The sequence below is a fragment of the Rhinatrema bivittatum genome, chromosome 8, assembly GCF_901001135.1.
Source record: "Rhinatrema bivittatum chromosome 8, aRhiBiv1.1, whole genome shotgun sequence".
Taxonomy (NCBI): Eukaryota; Metazoa; Chordata; class Amphibia; order Gymnophiona; family Rhinatrematidae; genus Rhinatrema; species Rhinatrema bivittatum.
The window spans coordinates 263707807-263735524 of NC_042622.1; the positions used below are offsets into that span (position 1 = coordinate 263707807).

The window sequence follows — 27718 nt, forward strand, 5'->3', positions numbered from 1 at the left end:
TGAGACTACCTGTACCAGAACTGGTGAAGATGAGTTTATTTCTGGTTGAATATCATGAATCTGGATGTAGGAGTAACATATTAAAATAGCAGTGAAGGCAGATATAGACCAAATGGTCCATCCTGTCGGTCCAGCGAGTTTCTTATAGTAGTAACTGCAGGTTATCCCCAAGTCTTATGTTAAGGGGAGTAATACTACTAGCAACATTTTTACAGGGTGAGCAGCCTCTTGATAATTCAGGCAGTTTCTGCTTGAATGTGCTTTGCTTTTGGACTTGGCCATAGAAGCAGTCCTGCGCTTTTTCCCTAATGTCTGCGTATCAGTACCCTGGACCGTAAAAATCAGGGCCCAGTGTTGGCCAACGTCATTTCAAATTCTCTCTTCACCTGTCTTATCAATGTTTTACACTTAGCTTGACAATGCTTATGTAGTGTATTTTTATTTTCAGAAAGCATTTCACAAAGTCCCTTATTGAGAGGGTTCTAAGTAAAATAAAGAGTCATGGGATAGGAGGCGATGTCCTTTTGTGGATTGCAAACTGGTTAAGAGACAGGAAACAGAGATAGGATTAAATGGTCAGTTTTCTCAGTTGGAAAAGGTAAACAGTAGGGATGTGCATTCATTAGTTTTTGGACATTCATTCATTTTGCATATAAGTGTGTATGTATATCGAACGAACGACTGTATGCACAAAATGAATGATATGCATGTCTGTCTAAATTGCATCCATTAGGCGCACATTTGTTAGATATGCGATAGGCATCCAAATGAATGAAACAAATGGACGCATGAATGCACATCCCTACTAAACAGTGGAGTGCCTCAGGCATCTGTACTCGGAGTGGTATATTTCAATGTATTTATAAATGATCTGGAAAGGGATACGATAAGTGAGTCATTTTGCTGGAAACTTGTTATGGGAAATTTGATAATCAGCAATGTGAGGTAAATTGAGGTATAACTTGTTTTGATTCGTTGCATGCCAGTCTTTAGGATGTTTAGACAATGAGGCAAGAAATAGCCTCTATTATGAAAGCTGAGTAGTACAGAAGAATATATCAACGTGAGATGGCAATGGCAGTTTTTATTTAGTAAACCGATTTTCACAATAATCAACTCTGTGTGCAATTAATAAATCATCATAAATACAATAAAACCATACATAAAACCATACAAAATAAATAAAAAAAATAAATTGGAAACCAGGCAAAAGGGAAGTCTGTACAACAGCCTAAACACATACTAAACGCCCATGGAGCCACTGGTTAGCCAGCTGTAGCCCTTGTTTTTGACTAATCAGATGAGGCAATTAGCACGTCGTTTACGCTCGAGGGAATTCTGCAGTGCGCAGAATTCTTCCTCCTGCTCCGAATTCTGCATTTGCCCTGCAGAGTTAGGTGTGAGGCCCAGAGAGCAGCAGTAGCAATGACTGTGGGGGGCCTGTATGGGCCAGAAGTGAAGAAGAAACGGTGCCGGTGTCGGCATAAAAGAAGAAAGGAGCCATCAGCGGGCTGGCCCACACGGACCGGGAGAGAGTTGGCGTTGGCTGTTACAGGCCAGAAGAGATGAGCCGGCAGCATCTGCCTTGGCCCTGCATGTCCCGAACCAAGGAGGGAGGAGCGGGGGGTGGGTTCAGTGGAGCCTGAATGAGAAAGGTAGAGAGCGAGCTTGGAGGAAGATGGGGAAAATCTGGGGGTCTTGCTAAAGAGGAGTTGGCAGACAGAAAGATGGACGGGGGGGGGGGGGGCGTGTGAGGGGAGAGAGCTAGAGGAGAGGGTGTTCTCTGTCTGCCCTCCCCCTCCAGAAATCAAATCTGAGAGGGGGGCAGACAGAGAAACTGTAGTTCTTGCTAATGGGCAGACACTTAAAGGGTCTTGCTGGGGTGAGGAATGAGCTGAGGAAGGGGTTCAAGCCTTGGGGGGGTTTCCTGGAGGGGGAGGGGCTTGAGCTTGGTGGGGCAGAGAGAGAGAGAAATCTGGTGAGGGGGAAGGGATGGGAGAGGGGAGGGGGGAGTAGTAGCAAGTGAACTGGAGAATTGACACCACGGGGAGGAGAAATCAAGCATGGGGAAGGGGGTTCAAGCCATAAGGGGGCGCTAGCTGGGGAGGGTCATTGAGCCTGGGGGAGGAGAAAGCAAGCTGGAGGGGCCCAGACCTTATGATGGAAGAAATCTGCACAAAAAAAAAAGAACAAAATCCTACTTGTTTGAGTCATATTTTTTCCTGTAAATTAACTATTACTCAAAGACCGTGAACACATGACTTCTTCAGAGTTGTACAGAATGTTTGTAAGTTTTTAGTGCAGAATTTTAACATTTTTTGCACATTTGTGGAAAAGCAAATGAGCCCGTGGACAGAAGCTGAGGGCGACTTCCTTTTCTCTTGGACTGGTTGCGGGTTACTTGTGCAGTCGTCTTCGCCGTTATCCCTGCAATTCTTCTTGAAGCAGGCAGCCTGGCGCTATCGCTTAGTTCAGACTTCTGGTTTGCCCTGGAGTCTTTATTTTATTGATTAAACTGAAGTTATTTCCCCTCCCCCTTTTTATTTCTTCTTTTGTGCTCTCTTTTTGTTCTGCTTTTTTGGGGGAGCGGATCAGTAAACTCTCTTGTGCCTTTTGAATGGTCGATAGCCCAGATGATAGGACAGCCCTCGTCTTGGCATTTGGAAGTCAGGCCCCCGGTCACGCTGCCTTCCCTGTTGTGTTTGGGTGTGGTTTCTGGACCTGTGACCTCTGCCTCTTTCTGTCTGAGGTCCTTGGGGTCAGTTCCTGATCTGCCGTTGCCTTGTGCTGAGGGTCCGGGACGTGATCAGAAGCGGGGGGTGGCACGTGGTAGAATGTGACCTCCGACAGCCCTCTAGTGACCTTTCTTCCCTGGGGGAAGGGCTTCCACAGGGATATCTCAGGGCAACGATGACACTTTTTCTCTGAATTTTGTAAGCACTTGACGTAGATCTTAGGCCCTCTCTCTGCCCTGCCTCCCTTCCTTTGCCCTGGCCACCGCCATGTACGTGATTTTACTGTGATTCTTTCCTCTAATTGATTTAAAAGTAAACCCCCCCCAGGTAAGCTCAGCGATTGATTTTCTGACTTGGAGCTCCGTGTTCCAGCGGCTTTCTGCTTCTTCTGCCCTTGTAACCTCGGGTGCAGCCGAGGCAGCCACGCCCAGTGAGCTATGCCAAGAGAGTCTCTGGGTGCAGCATTTCCAGCTCTGTCCCCCCGAGAGCAAGCGGAGCCGTGGGAATGTGGGGGGCCTGACCTCTCTTCTCTTACTATATTTGCAGGGGTGAGGAGAAGGAGGTGGTGACCACGGAGAGCGCGAAGGAGGAGGAGGAGGACTCTGCCCCAGCAGATCAGGACACAGTGGAAGAGGGTCAGCAGGTAGGTAGGCGGCAGGGCTCCAGCTTCCTATCAGGACTCTCCCAAGCCGTTGTGAGAATTTCTCTCTGTGAGGGGGGGATTACAGGAGAACTGAAGGAGGCCTGTCTGTCTCTGGTGAGATCTGATTTCTTTATTTAAACATTTTTATACCTCTTGATATCCCATTTTAGGCAGACGATTCAGAGAAGGAGAAGGAGAAGACGCAGGATGAAGAAGAGCCAGGAATGTGGGAAGAAACGTTTAAAACGCACACGGACAGCAAACCTAATGGTGAGAGTCTCCATAGCTCCTTCTATTTCTGCTGACTCCCTGAGGCTTCACCCTGAAATGTGGCAGCTGGGCAGTGCCACGGGTACTGACGATTCCCTGTGGGCTCCTTACCTAAGTCCCTCGTTTTGTCTTTATCTCTAGGGCCAACATCGGTGGGGCTGGACTTCTCATTGCCAGGCTTTGAGCACGTATATGGGATCCCTGAGCATGCAGACAACCTGAAGTTGAGGACCACTGAGTGAGTAGGGTGGCCCTGCCTTTCCTCTTAGGCCCATTGCTGTTGCTCTGTGAATGAGAGAAAACGGCATTATAAGGTTTGGAAGGAGATGACTGGTTGATGATGCACAGTTAAGGCTGCGTCACTCTCGTACAAGTGTGGGGAGAGATGTCTGGCTGATATGCATAGTAAGGCTATGATTTTCTTGTATGGACACGGAGGAAGGTGACCGACTGGTGACAGTGATGCTGCCATGGAGAGGGATGACTGGCTGATGACACACAGTAAGGCTGCGCCTCTTGTACTGGCATAAGTAAGTGCTGCTTTTCTTCCCCAGAGGTGGCGAGCCATACAGGCTCTATAACTTGGACGTTTTCCAGTACGAGCTGTATAACCCCATGGCGCTGTACGGCTCCGTGCCCGTCTTGCTTGCACACAATAGACAGCGCACCCTTGGCATCTTCTGGCTGAATGCTGCAGAGACCTGGGTGGACATTTCCTCTAACACAGCTGGCAAGGTAAGGCTGAGATGGGGCACAGAGCGAGGGAGAGGGGAGGGAGCAGGGCAGAAGCACAGTAGGTGGCAGGGGTTTTTGCGAGGGCTGGGGCAGAGATTAGGAAGAGTGCAGAATGAGAGATGGGAAGGGGGTTACAATAGGAGATGGAGCACAGTGAGGGACAGGACAGGGGATGAGGTTTGGGAGGAGGGGGTAGAACAGGCAGTAAGGGCTGGTAAGGAGCTATCGGCTCAGAATTTCCTTGTAGGACAACCAGGCCCCATTAACATTGAAGAACTAGCTAAAAAACTTGACTGTCCTTATTCATTTATTTTATTTATTTAAAGTCTTTTCTATACCGTCGTTAAGCTAGGTGCCCTCACAACGGTTCACAATAAGGCACATAAATTAATGTTGCTAAATGTTTTTAAATTATATCAACTTAAACAGGTGCCATCAGGGTACGGTAACATAGTTTCATAATAAATACTAATTGTTGGGTGTGATAAAACATGTCTCTTTCTATCTTTCAGGCCGATACAGTAAAAATCGCGGGAGAGCTCTCCTGTGCGCGTGATTCAGTGAATAAAATTATTCAAATGAGGGCCCACGGTAAAAAGAGGCGCTAGGGACACTAGCGCGTCCCTAGCGCCTCTTTTTGGACAGGAGCGGCGGCTGTCAGCGGGTTTGACAGCCGACGCTCAATTTTGCTGGCGTTGGTTCTCGGATCCACTGACAGCCACGGATTCGGAAACCGGATATTGGCAAAATTGAGCGTCCTGTTTTCAACCTGCGAGCCGCGGGTCAATTTTAAATTTTCTCTTTTTTTTTAAATTTTTGATTATTTTTAACTTTTGGGACCTCCGACTTAATATCGCCATGATATTAAGTCGGAGGGTGCACAGAAAAGCAGTTTTTACTGCTTTTCTTTCCACGTCCCCGGCACCGGCAGAAATTAACGCCTACCTTTGGGTAGGCGCTAATTTCTGAAAGTAAAATGTGCGGCTTGGCTGCACGTTTTACTTACTGTATCGCGCGGGAATGACTAATACGGCCATCAACATGCATTTGCATGTTGCGGGCGCTATTAGTTTCGGGGGGGTTGGACGCGCGTTTTCGACTCGCTATTACCCCTTACTGAATAAGGAGTAAAGCTAGCGCTTTACTCCTTATTCAGAAAATGCGCTTCCAAACCTGGGCTAACAGTGCGCTCCTCATGAGAGGCTTCTAGGAAAAGTAAAAAGTCATGGGATAGGTGGTGATGTCCTTTCGTGGATTACAAACTGGTTAAAAGACAGGAAACAGAGAGTAGGATTAAATGGTCAATTTTCTCAGGGCAAAAGGGTAAACAGTGGAGTGCCTCAGGGATCTGTACTTGGACCGGCGCTTTTCAATATATATATAAATGATCTGGAAAGGAATATGACGAGTGAGGTTATTAAATTTGCAGATGATACAAAATTATTCAAAGTAGTTAAATCACAAGCGGACTGTGATACATTACAGGAGGACCTTGCAAGACTGGAAGATTGGGCATCCAAATGGCAGATGAAATTTAATGTGGACAAGTGCAAGGTGTTGCATATAGGGAAAAATAACCCTTGCTGTAGTTACACGATGTTAGGTTCCATGTTAGGAGCTACCACCCAGGAAAGAAATCTAGGCATCACAGTGGATAACACATTGAAATCATCGGCTCAGTGTGCTGCAGCAGTCAAAAAAGCAAACAGAATGTTAGGAATTATTAGGAAGTGAATGGTTAATAAAACGGAAAATGTCATAATGCCTCTGTATCGCTCCATGGTGAGACCGCACCTTGAATTCTGTGTACAATTCTGGTCGCCGCATCTCAAAAAAGATATAGTTGCGCTGGAGAAGGTACAAAGAAGGGCAACCAAAATGATAAAGGGGATGGAACAGCTCCCCTATGAGGAAAGGCTGAAGAGGTTAGGGCTGTTCAGCTTGGAGAAGAGATGGCTGAGGGGGGATATGATGGAGGTCTTTAAGATCATGAGAGGTCTTGAACGAGTAGATGTGACTCGGTTATTTACACTTTCGAATAATAGAAGGGCTAGGGGGCATTCCATGAAGTTAGCAAGTAGCACATTTAAGACTAATCGGAGAAAATTCTTTTTCACTCAACGCACAATAAAGCTCTGGAATTTGTTGCCAGAGGATGTGGTTAGTGCAGTTAGTGTAGCTGGGTTCAAAAAAGGTTTGGATAAGTTCTTGGAGGAGAAGTCCATTAACGGATATTAATCCATTATACTTAGGGAATAGCCACTGCTATTAATTGCATCAGTAGTACGGGATCTTCTTAGTGTTTGGGTAATTGCCAGGTTCTTGTGGCCTGGTTTGGCCTCTGTTGGAAACAGGATGTTGGGCTTGATGGACCCTTGGTCTGACCCAGCATGGCAATTTCTTATGTTCTTATGAATCTGGAGGAAATTCCAGAGCGGTTATGGAGCCTGCTGCCTCCTTTTTAGCAGACGCAGGCTGTGATTTGGTCCGGATCTCGGCCAGAGAAATGGCTTTGGTGATAGCAGCCAGGCATCAACTCTGGTTGCGAAATTGGTCAGCTGACACAGCTTCCAAAGCCAGTCTTGCCATGATGCTCTCTAACGGCTCGCTATTGTTTGGGAGCGAGTTGGAGGAACTGGCCAGTGAGTGGGGCGAGTTTCTGGTGCCTCACTTGCCAGATGATAAGAAACAGTTACAGCGCCCCTTTGGTATGAGAAGTTGTTTCTGGGATTCCAGGCGTTTTTGTCCCTATAGAGGGGATGATCTTTCAGCAGACTTGGCCTTTCAGTAGGTCTCAGTCCTTTTGTTCCCAGCAGCCCAAGAGAGGAGTGGGCTCGGGTGGTGGACCTTCCTGAGCTTCCCAATGAAGGTTTGCTGACCCACCTTCCAGAACAGGAAATAGGGGGATGTCTCTCTCTGTCTTTTATTGGAGGTGGGTCGAAATCACGTTGGACCAGTGGGTCCTGAAGGTGATATGTGAAGGATATGCACTGTAATTTCACAGTATTCCTCGAGACGGGTTCATGGTGTCCTCTTGCCATTCCCTGCAGAAGAAGGAGGCAGTGGAGTTCACCCTTCAAAGGCTCCTCAGACTGAGGGCTGTGGTTCCGGTGCCAACGTCTCAAAGTATAAGGTGATATTCCATTTATTTTGTTGTGCCCAAGAAGGGACGGCTCCTTTCATCACATTTTGGATCTCAAGAGGGTCAACCGTCACTTGAAGGTCACTTATTTTTGAATGGAAACCTTCCGCTCTTTTATAATGGCGGTGCAGTCGGGGGAATTTTTTACCTTATTAGTCTGTCAGAGGCTTACCTTCATATTCCCATCTGATTGGAACACCAACGCTTTCTACGCTTTGCGGTGTTGGGGTGCCATGATCAGTTTTGGGCACTGCCTTTTGGTCTAGCCACCGCTCCAAGAACATTTTCCAAGATTATGGTGGTAGTAGCAGCAGCCTTGCGAAAAGAAGGAATCCTGGTGCACCTATATTTGGACGACTGGCTGATTCGAGCCAGGTCTCAGGAAGAGAGCCACCTGGTGACATGCAAGGTGATCTCCTTATTGCAGGAGCTCAGTTGGATGGTGAACCTGTCCAAGAGCAATCTTCAACCATCCCAGTTGTTGGAGAATTTGGGGGTCCAGCTCAACACGGGATGGGACAGAGTTTTGCTACCCGAAGTTCAGATTCAGAGATTAATGTCTCAAGTGCATCAGTTGATGAACACCATATGCCCAACAGTGTGGTCCTACTTACAAGTTCTCGGCTTGATGGCAGCTACCCTGGAAGTGGTGCCATGGACAAGGGTGCATATGAGTCCTCTTCAGCGCTCTCTGCCATCTCATTGGAACCCACAGTCTCAGGTTTATGTGGTTCAGCTCCACTTGATGATGGAAATCTGCTCCCGCCTCCAGTGGTAGTTGCAGGAGGATCATCTGAGAAAGGGAGTTCTCTTGTCCTCTCCAGCCTGGTTGGTACTGACAACAGATGCGAGTCTCCACGGTTGGGGGGCTCACTGTCTGGAGTTAATGGCCCAGGGGCACTGGAATGCCGAAGAGTCCCGCTGGAACATCAGTCACCTGGTGACCCGGGCGGTATGGGTGGCATGCTTGCAGTTCAGCCACAGGCTGTGGAATCAAGTGATTCGCGTAATGTCGGATAACGTGATGACTGTGGCCTATATTAATTGCAAGGGAGGAACCAAGAGCCAGCTAGTGTCATAGGAAATTGACCAGCTGATGGAATGGGCAGAAGGTCATCTGCAGATGATATTGGCCTCTCACATTGCAGGAAAAGACAGTGTAAGAGCGGACTTTCTTAGCAGGGAGAGTCTGGACCCAGGAGAGTGGGTGTAGACAGGCGAGGCAATTCAGCTGATTGTGGATCTCTGGGGCCTTCCATTCTTAGATCTGCTGGCAACTTCTCGAAATGCGAAGGTTCTTTGCTTCTACAGATGCAGGAGAGATCGTGGTCCCTGGGAATAGACGCTTTCGTACAGGTCTGGCCGGAAGACAGATTGCTTTATTCCTTTCCTCTGTAGTGCTTGCTGGGCAGGATAATTCACAAGATCGAAGGCCACATGGGGCTAGTACTCCTGGTGGCACCGGCTGGCCCAGGCGTCCATGGTATACAGATCTGCGACGACTCCTGGTGGAGGTCGCCCTTTGTCTTCCTTCGTACATAGATTTGCTTCAGCAGGAACTGGTTCTTCATGAGGATCCAACTCGATTCTATCTTACGGGTTAGCCCTTGAGAGGGCTCACGTGTTAAAGTATGGTTATTCCTCTGCGGTGATTGCCACTTTACTCCATGTTCACAAGTTCTCCACTTCCTTGGTTTATGTTTGGGGAGTTTGAGGCCTGGTGTGAGGAGTGGGGTGCTCTTCCTCATTCAGTTAAGATCCCTCTCATTTTGGATTTTTTGCAGGATGGATTGCATAAAGGTTTGGCCCTTAATTCCTTGAAGGTGCAGGTTGTGGCTCTTGCCTGTTTCAGAGGCCTGGTGAATGGTGTTTCCTTGTCTCATCCTGCTGTGGCTCATTTTTTGAAGGGAGTGAAGCACTTTAAGCCTCCCATGAGGTTACCAGTTTCATTGTGGAGTCTTAATTTGGTGCTGGACTTTTTGGTGGACCCTACATTCCAATCACTGCATAGCCTTTCCTTAGGGTTGTTGGCTTTGAAGACTGTATTCCTGGTGGCTATGTGTTCTGTGGGTTGGATTTCTGAGCTGCAGGCTTTGTCTTGCCGGGAGCTGTTCCTTCAGGTGACTCCGGGGGAGTTACAACTGCATACTGTTCCATCCTTCTTGTCCAATGTAGTCTCGGACTTTCATTTGAATCAGTCCATCTCCTTGCCAGCCCTGGATAAGGTCAGGGATGTGGAGGAGTTTCGCCTTTTGTGCGCCTTGGATGTTAAGTGTCTTGTTGTGTGGATAAGGAATCGAGATTGTGTTTCTTTATGTGGGAGTAAAGGAGCCAGGCTTACAGAATATACTGTTTTGTGAGCAATGCCAATTTACTCATCGTTTTAAATTTGCCTTAGATTTTTATACTGTTAAACATGGCTCGCATATGCTTACCCCTCCCCTCGCTCATCCCCTATGTTTGCTGGTAATTTTCCTTCATGCGCCTCTCAGACATCACATATTCTGCTTACTCAGTACTTCCTTTGTTTCTTGTAACTTTCTTGGCACCTTTCTTATCAGGAATTCACTCTGCACTCTCTCACCGTTCTGAGCTTTGGGCTGACAATTACATTTTTTTCTCTTCAGGCCTTCTTATTCCAGTTACTATTTTTATTTATTTATTTAAAAGTATTTATATACCGCTTTTTAAAATAAAATTTTATCAAAATGGTTTACAACATGTTAAAATAAAGTAAAAATAAAATATAACTAAAATAAACTTAAAATACATAAATTTTAACTAAGTAGCTAGATAAATGCTAGCTAAAACAAATTAATTAATTAAGGAAAATAATAATAATGGTAACATGCCATAGGTAAAGAGGAAGGAAGGTAAAAAAGGGATGAAGGGGGGGGGGGGTAGCAACTTATCGAATAGTAATGTCCTAGAAAGAGCACAGATAGGATGATAGGGGAGAGAGGTTGAGGTAATATGTGTCTGATTAGAGAGAGAAATTTAGGAGATGAAGCTTCATTTTTGATCGGGGAGATGCTTAGTGGGGGTGTTAAATGCTTGTTGAAAAAAGAATGTTTTTAGAGCCTTTTTGAAATGATGAGGGTTTGATATTAAACGGAGAGGGTTGGGTAAAGAGTTCCAGAGAGATGGTCCTGCTACTGAAAAAGCTCTTTTCCTGGTGATGTCTAATCTAGCCTGTCGTGGTGATGGAATGTCTAAGAGATTTTGAGTAAGTGATCTTAAGTGTCGGGTGGGTTTGTAAATACGGAGTAAGGTGCAAAGCCAGGTGGATGAAGAGTTATAAATTAAACTGTGAATGATTGAGATTACTTTGTATTTTATCCTGTCAATACGAGGCAGTTTTTTAAAAGTAGTAATTCACCTAAATCCTCATTTCCCTCTTGATGATTGGGACAATCATTACCATCAGGGCCATGCGACTGTCTTAGGTTGTCAGAGGGCGTATTCTGATTTTACCCATCATTGTCAACATGACTCATCCTGAGGAGGTCCCTTCCCAGGGAAGCTGCTGTATCGAGGGAAGCATAGAGGTTTTGTCATACTTGACCTCTGAATGTTGACTGTATTCAAGGTGATAGGAGACATTGTTTGGGCCCATAAACAATAAACAGGTAGGCAAACACATACACACTACTAACACAACTATAAAAAGGACCAGAGTAAACCACAAGAAACCCCTGCAATTTCCCCTAGGGATGTGAGTCAGTTTACCAGTTGCTCCCACCAAGTAGACCAAATCCATTACTAATTCAGAATTATCAACGGAAACACAACCTTCTCCTTTTACAATAACACATACTCCACCTTGGGATAATAACAGATAATCATTTGTGCATATGGCTGTGATAATTCATTAATAGTTTTGTTAAAAGCATACTCATACTCATAAACCATAACTTCTAAAACGGCTTATAAACGCTGTATTTTTGTACCATAAATTGAAAAAGGAATCCCTCTAATTAATGGAATAAAACCTGTAATGGCTAAACCTACATTTTGGCCTTCAGTACATAGGAAGGAATTAAGGCAATCTAATAACTGTTGCAATTCTCTCTTCAATTGGGAATAATTAGAGTAAACATTTGGAATTACAGACAAATTCAGATAATGTGTGTATAGGATAAAACACTTGCACTGAAACAAGTACCAGCCCACCCTGGAAGAAGTGCTCGGTATGCCTTGTGTCCACATACAAAATAATGTCCTTGTAGGGCTACCAACCCACCTGGGCGAGTCCCTGTACAGGAAAGTGAAGGAAGTCAGGAAAATAAAAACAAAAAATAAGGGAGAAAGAATTCTATATCCCTCTTGATCCCCGAATGTGATCAGACCAGCTTCCATAGATAAAGATAGAGAGAGGAGAACATATCAAGCAATCATTTAGCTGACTCAGCAAGCAAATGCATATACATATTAGAAGTTATAGGACTGGAAAATGCTACAAAATGCTTGGAATGTAGGGACTAATAAAAACTGCATTAATTCAGACTGTATAATTAATTTGAAAATCTAAATAATGGCATCTGCAAATAGGTACCTAACCAGGTATTGACTAGGTATAGCATAAAAATATTTTTGTTATGACGATCAGTTATCTCATGTCAAATATGGGTATACTGTCTCATAAAACAAAAGAAACAGCTTCTAGGTAAGGCTTAGAACAAGACAAACATAAAGAGAAAATCAGGCAAGAAGTGTAAACATTTCAGTTCATATAATGAAGGGTGCAAGATGGCATCTGTGGCAAAGGATGGGATGATTTCTGAAATACATGGCGTATACAGTTCTCTCAGTATGGTGTATCTTTTTTTTTTTTTACATCGAAGCATAGTCTCTTAATTCATTATTAAGTGAGATGTGTATGTTACGGATCAAAACAAATTCAAATTAATCAGTGAGAAGATTCCATCATGACCATAACTCCCTGCATCTGGTAATCCCTACATATATACTGTTACTATAGTATTCCCACTTTTTTATTAGGTAACATGCAATAGTCAGAACCACAAACAACTTATGTGTTCGGACATTATATAGAAACACATATTTCACTGAACTGACACATAAATTCATTCATTGCATTCTTCAGGTGTCATGACACACAAATAACACAAAAGACAAACAACAATTAACACACATTTGAGCTGAGAAATTAGACCAAAAAGTGTTTGGGAAGTGTTTGGATCGATCCAGAATAAAACAAAAGTCAGAATTAAAATAGATCTTTTAAAAATGAAAGAAATTAAACTGGGAAAAATGTCATTTTCAAGCATTACTTTTCACAGCGAAAGCTGTATTGTCAACCTGGAAAAATATAAGCCTGGCATACAACAAAATTAAGGTAATGGTTACAGTGAAATTACAGTTCCATTGAAACTAAACATTCTGATATGCCTTAATTCAGCAAATAGCGGTCATGAAGCTACTTTCTTGTTTCTGTTGTTATGCCTCTAGGAGGCACTACCACAAGTTGTGGTATAGAATAATACCAGTTTTAGTTTTTAACCTTGGAATAAATTCTCTCAGCAGAATCTTAGCTACAGAGATATCTGCCTTCACTACTGGGAAAGCCTTCTCCACCCTGAGAAACAGCAAATCATTGTTAGTGTGTACTTGTAATTTTTGACATAAAGGCAATTTGATAAAATCAATTTGGATTGCAAGACAGGGCCTAGGGGGTGCTTTAGGGGGTAGATTTACAAAGGGTTACGCACGTAACACCGAAAACCTGCCCCTGCGCACGCCGAGCCTATATCCCGGGGCTTTGAAAAGGGGGCGGGGTCGTGGGTGTGGCGCCGATCCAGGGGCGGTCCTGAGTCCTCAGGCACAGCGGCCGTGCCGGAAGTTCGCGTGCCGGCAGCCGGCCGGTGCGCACAAGATATGCCTGCAAGAGGCAGGCATAAAAAATAAAATAAGGTAGGGGGGATTTAGGTAGGGCTGAGGGGTGGGTTATATAGGGAAAGGGAGGGGAAGGTGGGGAGCGAAAGAAAAGTTCCCTCCAAGGCTGTTCCGATTTCAACAAATAGGAGCGGCCTTTGAGGGAACGGGGAAAGCCATCAGGGCTCCCCTAGGGTTCGGCGCGCTCAAGGTGCACAAGTGTGCACCCCCTTGCGTACGCCGACCGCATGTTATAAAATCGGGTGTACATTTGTGTGCGCCAGGTAGCACGCGCAAATGTACCCCGGGCGCGTAGGATTAAAAATCTGCCCCTAGGTGCGCAGGTATGATGACCAAATCTTGGCTGCTTTGTAATAGCCAGAACCCTGACTGCTGAGACCAACCCCCACCAGTGATACCATGCCAAGGAATGCTCAATGTCCCAGGGAAGCTGGACTTTCAAAACAGCCTCAATTCTCTCAGTAGTCATTTTTTATAATTAACATTACCATGTGATAACTTATTCTTTCAGATTCACTTACTCGTACCTTCAAAGAAACTTACAGTAGTTATGCTCTGTTCAAACAAACAAAACTCTTTCCAAAAAGGAAGAGCTCTTTCAATTCAGTATTCCTTGTACTGATAAGACACAGATTTTTATTCACTGTAAACGAAATTAAACATTCTTGCTAAATCAAGGTTATTATTATTCTTAATATCTTTAAATTCCTCACCAATCTGTTATTTAAACTGAAAAATTAATTCATTGAATGGAGTTTTCTCCTCCGTTTGTGTCATCTCCTGAGAAACACTTTCCTGCAACCCTCACTTGCCCCCCTTTCTCTCTGCTATTAACCCCTTAACTGCCTTGTCCTTTCAAGTTTTAAACTTTAACACTAGTAAATAACTCTCCAAGGAATTCTGAAACAAGGAAAAGCAATATATCCTTTACTGATAATAATAAATTAAATACTCATAGCCTTTCGAAATCTAATTATTATATGAAAATAGCTTCAGATGAGCACATTTTGCACAAACATGTCTCACAATTCTATAGTACAGAGCAGGAATGCCAATAGATAATATCCAAAATAAAGACAAATAGTAGAAACGCTTTCTTTTTAAGTCTAATCACCTGGGAAGACTTTTTTCATTTACTAACGAAAGTACTGTGAATATTTTACCTAAGGAAAGAAATCCTAATCTGTTCTAACCACGTGATTTTTAATTTATTAAAACAGAAAAGTAAAAAGGAATCTTATCTCATCTCTATCAGATCTCTGTATAAACAATTTCAAACATCTGCCTTGTTGAAAGAGAAAGGCCCTCAGAAACTAACTGCATGTTTCACCTCATCCTGCCATATAGGTTCTTTCCCGAAATAAACAGTATTTATAGTATTTCATTTCATACAATAGGGATAAAATATCAAATAGTATCACTTCTTAATAAGTTTTCATTAACTATGCTGGACAATTGGCCAAAGAAAATCTTTTTACTTGCCAACAACTGTTGTAAGAAACAGGGGCTGAGAAACTACAGTCTTCAAACAAAGCTAGCTACTATGGACAACATACAAATCTTATTACAAACTATAAAAACAAGCAGTCCAAGGCTGTAAATGTAAGATTCCCTGCACTATAGCCCAATCAGGGGTTAAATCCTGATTCTTTGCTCTCATAAGGGGGAGGGGAGCGTATACAGTGTGGAACAGATCATGAACTCTTGGGAATCTAATCTGGTGCCTATCTTACGCTCCCGTGTAACCATAAACGTGTTAAAATAATGCAAATGTTGTGTTAAAGACTTTCCTGTCTTTTTATGCTTAATGAATTATGGCAATTGTTGCAGAACCAGTGCTGTAAAGCTGCCGTCCGTCTGCCCACACTGCCTATTTCTTACAATGCTTAGTAATGATTTTAACTTCATGTGGGAATAACTCACAAACTAATGCTAGGGGACTGGGGGAGCCTGTACCTTGTGACAAAATGAATTTAAACTTAGAATGCCTTAAAACAAAACAAATTGCCAACTTTAAGCTACTATATAATAGTCAGTAATGAAACAAAAATTCAGCAAAAAGTAAATGAAAATACTCACGTGGTCACATGAATCTCACGTGGTGCCTAATCGTGCCCATGGCTCTGTTAGGTCTTGATTAGTCTGACCCCTGGTCCCGACTAATTCAAATATTCATTACCCGAGGCGTATATCTCTCGGGGAGTTCATTATCCAAGGCGTATATCTCTCAGAAGAAATGTTCATTAACTGAGGCATATATCTCTCGGGCAAAAGGCTGGCAACCAAGGAAAACTCTCAGCCTTATATCTCTAAGTAATAATCTTTATTAATAAAAGCAAGCAAGAAAGGATGATACAGTTTCTTGAGAGTAGCGGAAACTGACTAACAGTGGCTCGTTCCAACCATCCTCTGCTACCAAAAATGTTAAAAACCTTGAAACTTACCCCGCCTGGTTTACTCCCCAGAGATAATCAGTGATGAAACAGACTTTCAGTTTCAAAACATAACATTTATTAAGTAGCTTAGAGATGTTATAAGAAGTGGCAGTATTTGTTTATTTCATTCATGCATACAAAGTTAAGACAGGAAACGATAAGGAATCAAGAGATTGTGTTTCCTTATGGGAGTAAAGGGACCCAGCTTACAGAATATACTGTTTTGTGAGTAATGCCAATTTACTCATCGTTTTAAATTTGCCTTAGATTTTTATACTATTAAACATGGCTCGTATATGCTTACCCCTCCCCTCGCTCATCCCCTATGTTTGCTGGTAATTTTCCTTCATGCGCCTCTCAGACATCACATATTCTGCTTACTCAGTACTTCCTTTGTTTCTTGTAACTTTCTTGGAACCTTTCTTATCAGGAATTCACTCTGCACTCTCACACCATTCTCAGCTTTGGGCTGACAATTACATTTTTTTCTCTTCATGCCTTTTTATTCCAGTTACTAGTCAACACGAGGCAGTTTTCTTAAAGTAATAATTAATCTAAATCCTCAGTATGTCCAGGGAAAAGGAAAATTGGTTCTTACCTGATAATTTTCATTCCTGTAGTACCACGGATCAGTCCAGAGACCCACCCATTTATGGCATACAGAAAACGGAGAGTCAGCTCGTTCGCAATTTTTTTGTTAATTATGGTCTGCAGATCAATCTTATATACCGTGCTGCACGGGTTTTGTTCCTATTTGGGGTTAGTGTTCCTTTTCGGGTTCTAGGTTACTGTATATAGTTAGTTTGGTTTTGAACCATTCTGCTTTGTGACTGAGTAATATTTATTTATTTATTTAGTTGTTTTTATATACCGACATTCATTGGAGTATATCAAATCGGTTTACATTATAACTGTTGGAAATAGTAAGACTGACGGACTGTGGGTGGCACCTTGGTATAGGGCAGAGTCTGTCAAAACTTCTCTGTCTCCATCTGCTGGAGGGGAGGCAAAACCCAGGAGTCTGGACTGATCGGTGGTATTACAGGAATGAAAATTATCAGGTAAGAACCGATTTTCCTTTTGGACTGGTCTGGTAGGACTGAGGGAAAGAAAATTGTCATGTTTTCCTTGTATTGCGTTTGCTTTCATTTTTTCTGTTTATTTAATTTCATTTTTAAAACTTTTTTTTAGCTTATTCTGAATGAACTTTATTTGCTTTTATTTTCTGTTGTGTTTTGGTTTTTATATGTGCCTCCTTTTTATTGTAAATTGCCTTTATTTTGGCAAAGAAATGCGATTAATCAAGCAAAATAAACTAAGGTGAGTATTGAAGGTGGTTGTTCTGCATTCCAAAGGCTATAGAAGAGTGTGTTATGTGTTTACCCATTGCAGACACTCTTCGGGAAGATGCTGGATTACATACAGGGAGGGGGTGAGGCCCCGCAGACAGATGTTCGCTGGATGTCCGAGAGTGGCATAATAGATGTCTTCTTAATGCTGGGACCCAGAGTCAAGGATGTCTTCCGGCAATATGCATCTTTGACAGGTAACACGTGACCTTTGAACTGTCACAGAGCCATGCCTCTGACAGATAATACGTGACCTGCGACTCTCCCTGACACCACCAAAGCAAGATCTCATTAAGAGGTGCTTTATGATCCCAGGTTTAGATCTCTCTCCCACAAAGGAGCGCAACAGTAGAAGTTTTTCTTTGTCTGTCTCATGCACATAAGCCTTGCTATCTTGTCACCTTATGGTATCTCCAGGGGCAAACTGCAGTAATAGTTTCTCTCCCTATGTCGGTCACACACACTTTCCTATCTGTCCTCTTTCTGAGGCATCATTAGGAGCAGAATGCTGTAACAGTCTACCTCTATGTTTCAGGCACACAGGCCTTACCACCCCTCTTCTCCTTGGGGTATCACCAGTGCCGGTGGAACTATAATGATGAGGAAGATGTCCGGGCTGTGGATGCTGGCTTTGATGAACACGACATCCCTTATGATGTGCTCTGGCTGGACATTGAGCACACAGATGGCAAGCGCTACTTCACCTGGGACTCCAGCAAGTTCGCCACCCCCAGGAACATGCTGAGCAATCTGGCTGGCAAGAGGCGCAAGGTGTGGGGTGTGGCTAGGGAGCAGAGGGGCTTCCCCACCGCCTAGAACATGCTAAGAAGGCAGGCCAGCAGGAGATACCAGTTGTGGGGAAGACTTCCTGAAGGAAGGGGTGTGCATGGTTAGTAGGAATACGGGAGGGGTTCTTCCTGAGTGACGGAGCATGAAAAACTGGAGTGGGGATGGGAAGATCTTCTAGAGTGTAGAGATATTTCCAGGCCACAGGAGGCCTGTCACATCCTGCTGCCTTCTGAGTCAACACTGGGGTCTGAATCAGCCTGCTGCTGAGAGAAAATAGGGGAATCTCTTACTCTCTCTCCTGATTGCTTCTCGTCTCTCTCTTCTGACTACTTTCTTTTGCCATCTGTCTCTCTTCTGACTGCCCTTTCTCTGTTGCACTCTTCCTAGATGGTGAGCATCGTTGATCCACACATTAAGATCGACAGCAACTATCGTATCCACAATGAAATTCGGGCCAAAGGCTTTTATGTCAAGACCAAGGATGGCAGTGACTATGAGGGCTGGTGCTGGCCAGGTATGATGATGGGAGGGAAGGGGCATCTGTCGGGGCTAGTGCTGGCCAAGTACAGGGCTGGAGGGGAAGGAACTTTGGTGGGGCTGGTATCAGCCAGGTATAATGAAGGGGGGGGGGGGGGGGAAGGGGCATTTGTGGAGGCTGGTGCTGGCCAGGTATAGGAAAATTGGTCCTTACCTGCTAATTTTCGTTCCTGTAGTACCACGGATCAGTCCAGACTCCTGGGTTCTGCCTCCACTCCAGCAGATGGAGCCAGAGAAGTTTTAACTGTCTCTGCCCTATACTCTGAGGTGCCACCTAGAGTCTGTCAGTATTACACTGTACCCAAGCAGAAAGGTTAAACAATAACTTCCACTACAACCAAACTTCCCCCCCTAAGAGCAGAGGGAATGAAAACCTGTAACGTAATGAACGAAACATGCCCATTCTCACACCCTGTAAAGGGGGGCATACAGTATAAGAACATTCGAGAAATCTGCAGAATATGAATAACTATTGGTCAAGTAGACTCTCCGTTTCCCCTATGGGCGGGACTCTGGACTGATCCGTGGTACGGAACGAAAATTAGCAGGTAAGGACCAATTTTCCTTTCCCAGTACATACCCAGATCAGTCCAGACTCCTGGGATGTACCAAAGCTTCTCTAATCGGGGTGGGACTGAGAGAGTCCCGCTCGGAGCACACTAGCCCCGAAGGAACTGGGCTCTGGAGCCTGGACATCCAGGCGATAATGCCTGGCAAAGGTGTGTGTAGATTTCCACGAAGCCGCCCCACAAATCTCCTGCGGTGACACCTGTTGACATTCCGCCCATGAGACCGTTTGCGATCGAATGAGCCCGTAGACCCACCGGGATCGGATGGCCCTGAACTAGGTATGCAGAAACAATAGCTTCCTTTAGCTAGTGCGTAATAATGGCCCTTGAAGCTTTATGACCCCTCCTGGGACCACTCCACAGGACGAACAGATGGTCCGAGAGACGGTAACTGTTCGTGACCTCCAAATAACGCAACAACACCCGTTTTATGTCCAACTTTCTTAAATCCCTAGACTCGGAAGTAGAAGAATCCAGGTCTGCAAAGGAAAGGAGCTCCACTGACTGATTCAAATGAAAGGAGGACACCACTTTCAGGAGAAAGGAGGGAACCATCCGCAAGGAGACCCATGCCTCCGAAATCCAAAAGAAGGGCTCCCTGCAAGATAAGGCCTGAATCTCAGAAACACACCTTGCTGAGGAGATAGCCACGAGGAATACAACCTTCAATGTCAGATCCTTCAGGGTCGTTCACTTCAGTGACTCAAAAGGTGCATTACAAAGGGCGAGGAGTACCAGATTCAGCTTCCACGAGGGACGGGTTCTGAACCGGAGGACGCAGATGCTTAGCCCCACACAGAAAACAAGCCACATCTGGATGGGATGCTAAGGCAACGCCCTGCACCTTACCTCGAAAACAACCAAGGGCCGCCACCTGAACTGCTAAGGAATTAAAGGCCAACCCCTTAGCCAGACCTGCCTGCAAAAAGGCCAGAACATCCGCAACGGAAGCCCTGAACGGTTCCACATCGTGGTCCAGACACCAGGTCTCAAACACAACCCAAACTCTGACATACGCCATAGAGGTAGAAGGTTTGCGAGACTAAGAGCGTGGCAACCACTGCATCTGAGTAACCCTTACTCCTTAATCTCCGCCTTTCAAAAGCCATGCTGCTAGACAGAAACGATCTGCCTCTCATAAACAAACGGGGCCTTGGTGCAGAAGACTTGGAGACGGATGAAACCTCAGAGGCCTGTCCACTGCTAGATTCACGAGGTCTGCAAACCATTGGCGACGCGGCCATTCTGGCGCCACTAGTATCACTTCGCCTGGATGACCTTCGATGCGATGCAGAACCTTGCCGACCAACGGCCAAGACAGAAATACGTACAACAGAATGTCCTTTGGCCAGGGAAGGACCAGGGCATCCACGCCCTCTGCTCCTGGTTCCCGTCGCCGACTGAAGAATCGTGGAGCCTTGGCATTGCGGTACTTTGCCATCAGGTCCATGGAGGGCATGGTCGAGTGGTTGCACAGAAGACAAAAGGCCTCTTTGGAGAGTTCCCACTCCTCTGGGTCCAGCTGGTGGTGGCTGAGAAAATCGGCTTGCACATTGTCCACTCCGGCTATGTGAGAGGCTGCTATCCTGTGCAGGTGCTGCTCTGCCTAGCTGATCAAGAGCTGGGCCTCCATTGCCACTGGTCGACTCTTGGTTCCGCCTTGACGATTGATGTAAGCCACCGTCGTTGCATTGTCGGAGAGCACTCTTACTGACGTTCCCTTTACCAAGGGAAAGAGGGCCCATAGAGCCAACCGAACCACTCTGGTCTCCAACCGATTGATCAACCAGGAGGACTCCGTTCTTGACCACTAGCGCTGCACCGCTCTCCCCTGACAGACTGCTCCCCAACCGGTAAGACCTGCATTGGTGGTGACCACTGTCCAAGAGGGAATTTCCAAGTCCACTCCCTGATGCAAGTTGTCCGGGAGAAGCCACCAAACAAGACTGGCGCGCACAGAGTCTGTCAGTGGTAGGAGAAGATGAAATTATTCGGAGAACGGATTCCAACGGGAGAGCAATGCGGAGTGAAGAGGCCTCGTACGCTCAAAGGCCCATGGGACCAGATCAAGAGTGGAAGTCATTGAACCGAGGACCTGTAAATAATGCCAGACTCTGGGATGAAATATTATTGCCATACTCTATGCTTCATTACTTATTAATAAATTTATTATGAGGAAGGATGGTGGTTTCATATTTTTACCATTGGGCACTCTCCATGTTGCCTCTCCTGTTTAATCATTAACTCACCTTTCAACCTCCGTTTATTAATCAATATTTTCTTTAAAAAATTTTTTGAGTTTTTTAAAGAGTTTTTTTTTTTTTTTTTTTTTTAAAGAAAGCTGTTTTTAAAGAAAATACTGATTAATAAATGGAGATTGGAAGGTGAGTTAATGATTAAACAGGAGAGGCAACATGGAGAGTGCCCAATGGTAAAAATATGAAACCACCATCCTCCCTCATAATAAATTTATTAATAAGTAATGAAGCAGTATGGCAATAATATTTGATTGAAAAGATACATTTACCAGGTGAAGGTTTGGGTTAGATTGAGTAAAGTAAAACCTGGGTGAGTGATCTCTAGTTTAGATAACAGACTCTGGGATGAGGCATGGAACGCAAGGACTCCTCCAGAGTTTGCACCTTGGTAAGTCTCTCCTCTGTAAGGAAAACCTTGCCCAAGAGGGTGTCGAACCGAGCACCCAAAAACTCCATGGACTGGGAAGGAACTAGACGACTCTTGTCCGGATTGATGACCCAGCCCAGCGAGCTCAACAGCTGTAGGACCTGATGTACCACTTTCCGGCAAAGGTCCTCCGACTTTGCTCGAATCAGCCAATCATCTAGGTAAGAATGCACTAGGATACCTTCTTTCCGGAGAGCCGCTGCTACAACCACCATTTCTTTGGTGAATGCCCTGGGTGCCGTTGCTAGACCGTTGCACAAAATTGAAAGTGATGTCTGAGGATAGCGAACCGCAGAAACTTTTGATGGTTGAGGCGGATGGGTATGTGTTAAATACGCCTCGGTCAGATCTAGAGACGCCAAGAACTCTCCCCGGTGAACGGATGCTATCACAGAACGAAGAGTTTCAATGTGAAATTGAGGCACCTTTAGGGTCCGATTTACCCTTTAAGTCTAGGATGGGGTTAGAAAGTGCCTTCCTTTTTGGGTACCACGAAGTAAATGGAGTAGCGTCTGCGCCTGAGCTCTCCTGCGGGTACTGGTACTATGGCGCCTTAGGGTGTCGTGCACAGCCAGAGGTTTTTGCTCATAAGAGCACGGGGAAACCAGAAATCGCTCCGGAGCAGCTGAGCAAAATTAAAAGCGTAGCTGTGTTCTATTATATTTAGGACCCAGTGGTCAGAGGTCAAATTGGTCCACTCCCCTAGAAAAAGGGTATGGGGGAGTGAACCGGCATCGCTTCATTGTGCGGACTTGAGAACCCCTGTGAGATTGCGGGGGTCCATCTCTCCCAGGAGGACGTCTGCCTCGAAAGGACTGATTCCAGGAGTGTTGCCGGCTAGGACCCTGTCGAGATGAGGACCCAGAAGATCGGGAAGATTGAAAACAGCGATTCCCCTGGAACCTCGAACACTGGGGAAAGGATCCCCTTGCCCTAGGCCTATCCTTTGGCAATTTATGGACTTTGTTCTCTCCCAGAGACTTAATCATGTCCTCCAATTGCTGTCCAAAGAGCAGCTTTCCCTTAAAGTCAAAGATCCCAGCTGGGCTTTTGAAGAAACATCCACGGACCACTTCCTGAGCCATAGGAGTCTACGGGCTGAGACCGCCAAAACAATAGTTCTGCCCGAAGTACGAAGGAGATCATAAAGCACATCTGCACTGTAGGCAACCGCAGCCTCCGGCCGACCTACCGGAATAGCATTTGCTGCCGATTGTAAGTGCTGCACCCAGCGGAGGCTGGCTCTCAGTGAAAAATTGTTGCACATGGCGGCACAGACTCCGAGAGTCGAGACTTCAGAAATCTTCTTAAGCTGCAACTCTAATTTGCGATCCTGCAAATCCTTAAGGGCTGTGGCTCCGATCACCGGGATGGTGGTCTTTTTTTGTCACTGCAGAAACCGCCGCATCCACTTTGGGCACTTTGAGGAGGTCCTAGGCTTCCTCTGGTAGCGGGTACAATTTGTCCATAGCTCAGCTGGCTTTCAAGCCCAAATCTGGAGTGTCCCATTCGCGAAATAATAGGTCAGTAACTGACATGGAAGGGAAAAGACCGAGCTGGACCCCTGAGTCCGACCATTACCGGGTCTACAGCGCCCAGCCGTGAATCTTCCTGAGGTACCTCAATCCCCAACTCTTCCAGAATAGCTGGGTTGAGGGGTACCAATTCATCCTTCTGGAATAAGCGTACCACCTTTGGATCATCACCTTCAACCATTGGTTGGTAGCTGGCTATCCTGATCTGCATCATGACCCTGAGGATCCTGCGGATGGGTCTCCTCCCCATCTGAATGCTCCGAAGATGAACTGTCCGCCGGACAAGAAACAGATCGGAGAGACCGTTTGGACTTTGTGGACCCCATCCCCGGTGGGGACTTGGAGCGCTTATGGGCCAAGACTGTGCCCTTACCCCCTTTCGAGGGTGCTGGAACTGAACGAGGGACCCTTCTACCATGCTTCCTAGCTGCTTTCCGAGCCTTAAAGGCCTTGTGGAACAGTAAAACAAATTTGTCTGAGAACGACTAAGAAGAATCATCAGAGGCCCCCTCCAGGGTCATCTCCTGATGAGTGCTTATGGTCCGCCTGCAAATCGCCCCCCCCCAGAGGCCCCAGGCTGCGGTGAAAGCGGTGGTGGGGAATTCCCTCCCCTCAAGGCTGCTTTCTCCTGTGTCCTTGAAAGTCTGCAAGATGGCTTCCGTTCCCGCGCTAAGCAGGAACGGGTCTGAGGGCTGACGCTGACTATCAAGCCTTCCAGGCTCTCGGTGCCCCCGGGAACCACTGTCGCGGGAGGATTCGGCCGCCGCCCTCCCCAAGGTGCCCTCCCCTCCGGAGAGGCAGTCTGAAAAATACTGGCTCTGGAGAGCCGTGCACGCTCCCACGTGCCGAGCAGGCCGCACCACGTGGCATAATAAACGGACTAAAATTAGACCGGGAGCTCGGCAGTTTCAGGGTAAGCTGAAAGGTAGCGGCGGGGGGACGGGGATGAAGAGGACCTTGGGCCCTGAAAATAAAAAAAAAAAAAATAATAAAATTACCTCAGTCGTCCTGTCAGCTTTTTTTTTTTTTTTTTGTAAAACAAAACAGAAGCGCTGCCTCCCCCTCTGAGGGTGAGTGAACCGGGCTCCCCGGTATCACCCTCAGTTGCCGGCAAGGGCAGGTTACCAGGTTCTCAACCCTCTGCTCCTCAGCCTTTAATACCAGGGGGGATGGTCCCACCAGGACCTGCAACCCTCTGGGAGGCTTAAAATATATCCTTTTTTTTAAATCTTAAAAACTAAACCAGGTCCTTACAATAATTTAAGCCTCAGAACCAATCTATAAATCAATTCTATGCACCAATTCTATAAAACTAATTCTAACTAATCCAGACTGAAGGGATTTGCACCTCCACCATCTGCTGGAGACAGAAATACTTACAGATTCTAGGTGGCACCTCGGGGTACAGGGCAGAGTCCGTTAAAACTTCTCTGTCTCCATCTGCTGGAGGGGAGGCAGAACCCAGGAGTCTGGACTGATCCGGCTATGTACAGGGAAGGGGGACTTGGGGGAAAAAAGGACGTCAGAGGGTCTGACGCTAACCATGTGGGGGGGAGGGCTCACGGGAAGGGGATGTCAATGAGAGCTCGTTCTGGACAATTGGGTGCTTGGGGGTAGGAGGCATCTATGGGATATGGTGCTGGCCAGGTTTAGAGGGCTGGGGGGAGAGGGTCATCTGGGTGGGAGGCTGGTGCTGACCAGTTGTGGGGATCATTGTGAGGGCAAGTGCTAGCAAGCTTTGGAAGGGCAGGGAATCTAGGGCAGCAGACCTTGACTGGGAATGGTAGGGGGCCGATACAGTGTAGTTATAAGGGGCAGGAGGGGCTGGTATTGTCTGAATATATGGGCTGGGGATGGGAACAATCGAGGTGAAGTTGCATGTTGTGCGAGAGAGAGGGTTGTAGGGCTTCTGGAAATGACTCTGACTACAGATTCTGTATCTCAGGTTCTGCTGGCTATCCTGACTTCACCAATCCTGCCATGCGCTCCTGGTGGGCCAGCATGTTCTCCTATGATCAGTATGAGGTATGGGGGGGGGAGGGTTCAGGGGCTTAGCCTGCATGAGCCCCTGCCCCTTCAGCTTTTCCCTCCTCTTTTCTTATGCTTGTGAACGTATTCGCCCCCATTCCGCGGCCCTTGTTGCGCCTCCTCCCTCCCTTTGCTCCCTCTCCTTCTCCTCTCTCTGTCCGTTGCTTGCACATGCCGTGACTCCTTTCTCTCCCTCACTTGCTGCTTGTGGTTCTGCGTCTCTTGCAGGGCTCCACGGAAAACCTGTTTGTGTGGAACGACATGAATGAGCCTTCGGTCTTCAATGGCCCGGAGGTGACGATGCACAAGGACGCGGTGCACGCGGACGGCTGGGAGCACCGGGACCTGCACAATCTCTACGGGCTCTACGTGGTGCGTGCTCGGGCCTCCGCTGCCCGCTCTGCCCTTTTCTGTAATTGCACGCCGCACCCGCCTGCTTTACTCTTCTTGTGTCTTCTCTCTGCAGCAAAAAGCAACCAGTGAAGGTCAGCTGCACAGGTCAGGGGGCGAGGAGAGGCCCTTTGTTCTGACCCGAGCCTTCTACGCTGGTTCCCAGCGTTACGGTGAGGAGTTGGGGGAGGCTGGGAACGTGACAGTGTACTCTGCCCCTCATACCCCACCCCCTCTTCTTCTCTAGGTGCGGTGGGGTGACACTGGGCTGGGGATGGGGCAGTAGGCAAGGTGGCATGGGGAGGTTGTGGGGGGGGGGGGGGGGGGGGGAGGGGCTGCAGTCCTTAACTTGTCTCCCTGCAGGGGATGATGAGTTGGGGGGGGGGGGGGTCAAGCTGTGCTACAGTCCTTCACTTTTGTCTCCTTCCATTTGCTATGTGGATGGGGGATGATGATCAGGTGGGGGGTGGAGGTATTGCAGATTTTCATGCTCTTCTCTCTGTAGGTGTTGTATGGATATGGGATGCTGATAACTTTAGGGGGGGGAAGGGGGAGACACTGCATATCTTTACTCTTTTCTTCCTGCAGGTATTAGGGGGTGATGACACATTTGGGGGGGAAGAGAGGGAGACGATGCATCTCTTCACTTTCTTCTCCATGCAGGTGTCGGGTGGATGGGGGATGATCCCGCTTGGTGGGGGGAGAGGGGAACTGAGGATCTTCACTGTCTTCTCCCTGCAGGTGCCATGTGGACAGGAGATAATGCTGCTGAATGGGACCATTTAAAAATTTCCATTCCCATGTGCCTGAGCCTTGGCCTGGTTGGAATCTCCTTCTGTGGGGGTGAGTACGACACTGGGGTTGTGGAGGGCGGCTGATGCTGATGCAGATTCTGGAAGAGATACTCCTCCTCCTCCTCAGCCTTAACAGGCCTGAAGCCTTGGCTGTTCTTTGCCATGGCCATTTCCTGTGCCGTTGCCTCTGTCCCTGCAAGGTTTGACTGGGTCCCTGCTCTGGCTGCGTCGTGCCCTGCAGAATGGAGTCTGTGATCGTAGAAAATGCGCTGCTCCATCCCAGGGGATCTTCAGTGTTCTCACAGGACAAGCAGGATGGTTGTCCTCACAAATGGGTGACATCGAGGATGGAGCCCACCACGGAAAACTTCTGTCAAAGTTTAAACAGAACTTTGACTGGCCCCTACTGGGCATGCCCAGCAAGGCACTGACCCTGCAGCCAGCAGGGGTCTCCCTTCAGTCTTCTTTTTTCCGCGCAGCAGTTGCCACGCGGTGAAAGGAGCTCTCTTACCACGTTCCTGACAGGAATTTGGTATTTTTCTTTCCGAAGAAAATTTGCCCCTCAGGGGTCTCCCTTCGACAAATTTTTGTCACCTCCGCGGAAACCGGTAAATTTTTTGCCTTTTTTCTTCGACTACCGTCGAATTTGGCCCTTGAGGCCTGTTGGCAATTACCGAGCCCGCGACTAAATTTGGCCTTAAGCTATGGCGACGGGGTTCCGTCGATGCCCGGATTGTACCCGGACTATGTCAATCACAGACCCCCATAGGGTTTGTGTTTTGTGTTTGGGTAGTGAGCATGATGTCCTGACTTGCACCAAATGTGCCCTAATGACACCTAAGGGTCGCAAAGCCAGGATGGAGAAGATGGGGCTCCTCTTCCATGCACCCACCCCAACGCCATCGATAGCATCGACGTCATCGGAACCGGCACCGTCGAAGTTGCACCACCATCGTCAACCCTCCGGTGACCGTCCACCATCGATGACTTCTCGGCCGTCGACTCCTGTCCCCTCCCCGGATGGGCGAGGAGACCGGAAGGACAAGCATCGCCATCGACGGCACAAGTCTCGGCCTGTCGAGGATCCACAGTCATCGACCTCTGAACAAGCCGAGCCACCGACTAAGAGGCCTCGTTCAGACTTGGCACCGTCCACGTCTCGTTCG

At 46.7% G+C, this 27718-nt stretch overlaps 1 protein-coding gene across 2 annotated transcripts in view; it reads left to right on the plus strand.

The window, feature by feature from the left end:
• GANAB (glucosidase II alpha subunit) overlaps positions 1-27718 on the plus strand; it is a 127095-nt gene that overhangs the window by 46937 nt on the left and 52440 nt on the right. For both annotated transcript variants that reach the window (XM_029614863.1, XM_029614864.1), the window contains 11 exons: positions 3282-3378; positions 3549-3648; positions 3790-3886; positions 4203-4383; positions 17269-17422; positions 17761-17996; positions 18402-18528; positions 25286-25365; positions 25597-25740; positions 25835-25931; positions 26500-26601. In XM_029614863.1, the coding sequence (XP_029470723.1) occupies positions 3282-3378; positions 3549-3648; positions 3790-3886; positions 4203-4383; positions 17269-17422; positions 17761-17996; positions 18402-18528; positions 25286-25365; positions 25597-25740; positions 25835-25931; positions 26500-26601 (1415 nt within the window). The remainder of the gene's footprint in view (positions 1-3281; positions 3379-3548; positions 3649-3789; positions 3887-4202; positions 4384-17268; positions 17423-17760; positions 17997-18401; positions 18529-25285; positions 25366-25596; positions 25741-25834; positions 25932-26499; positions 26602-27718) is intronic.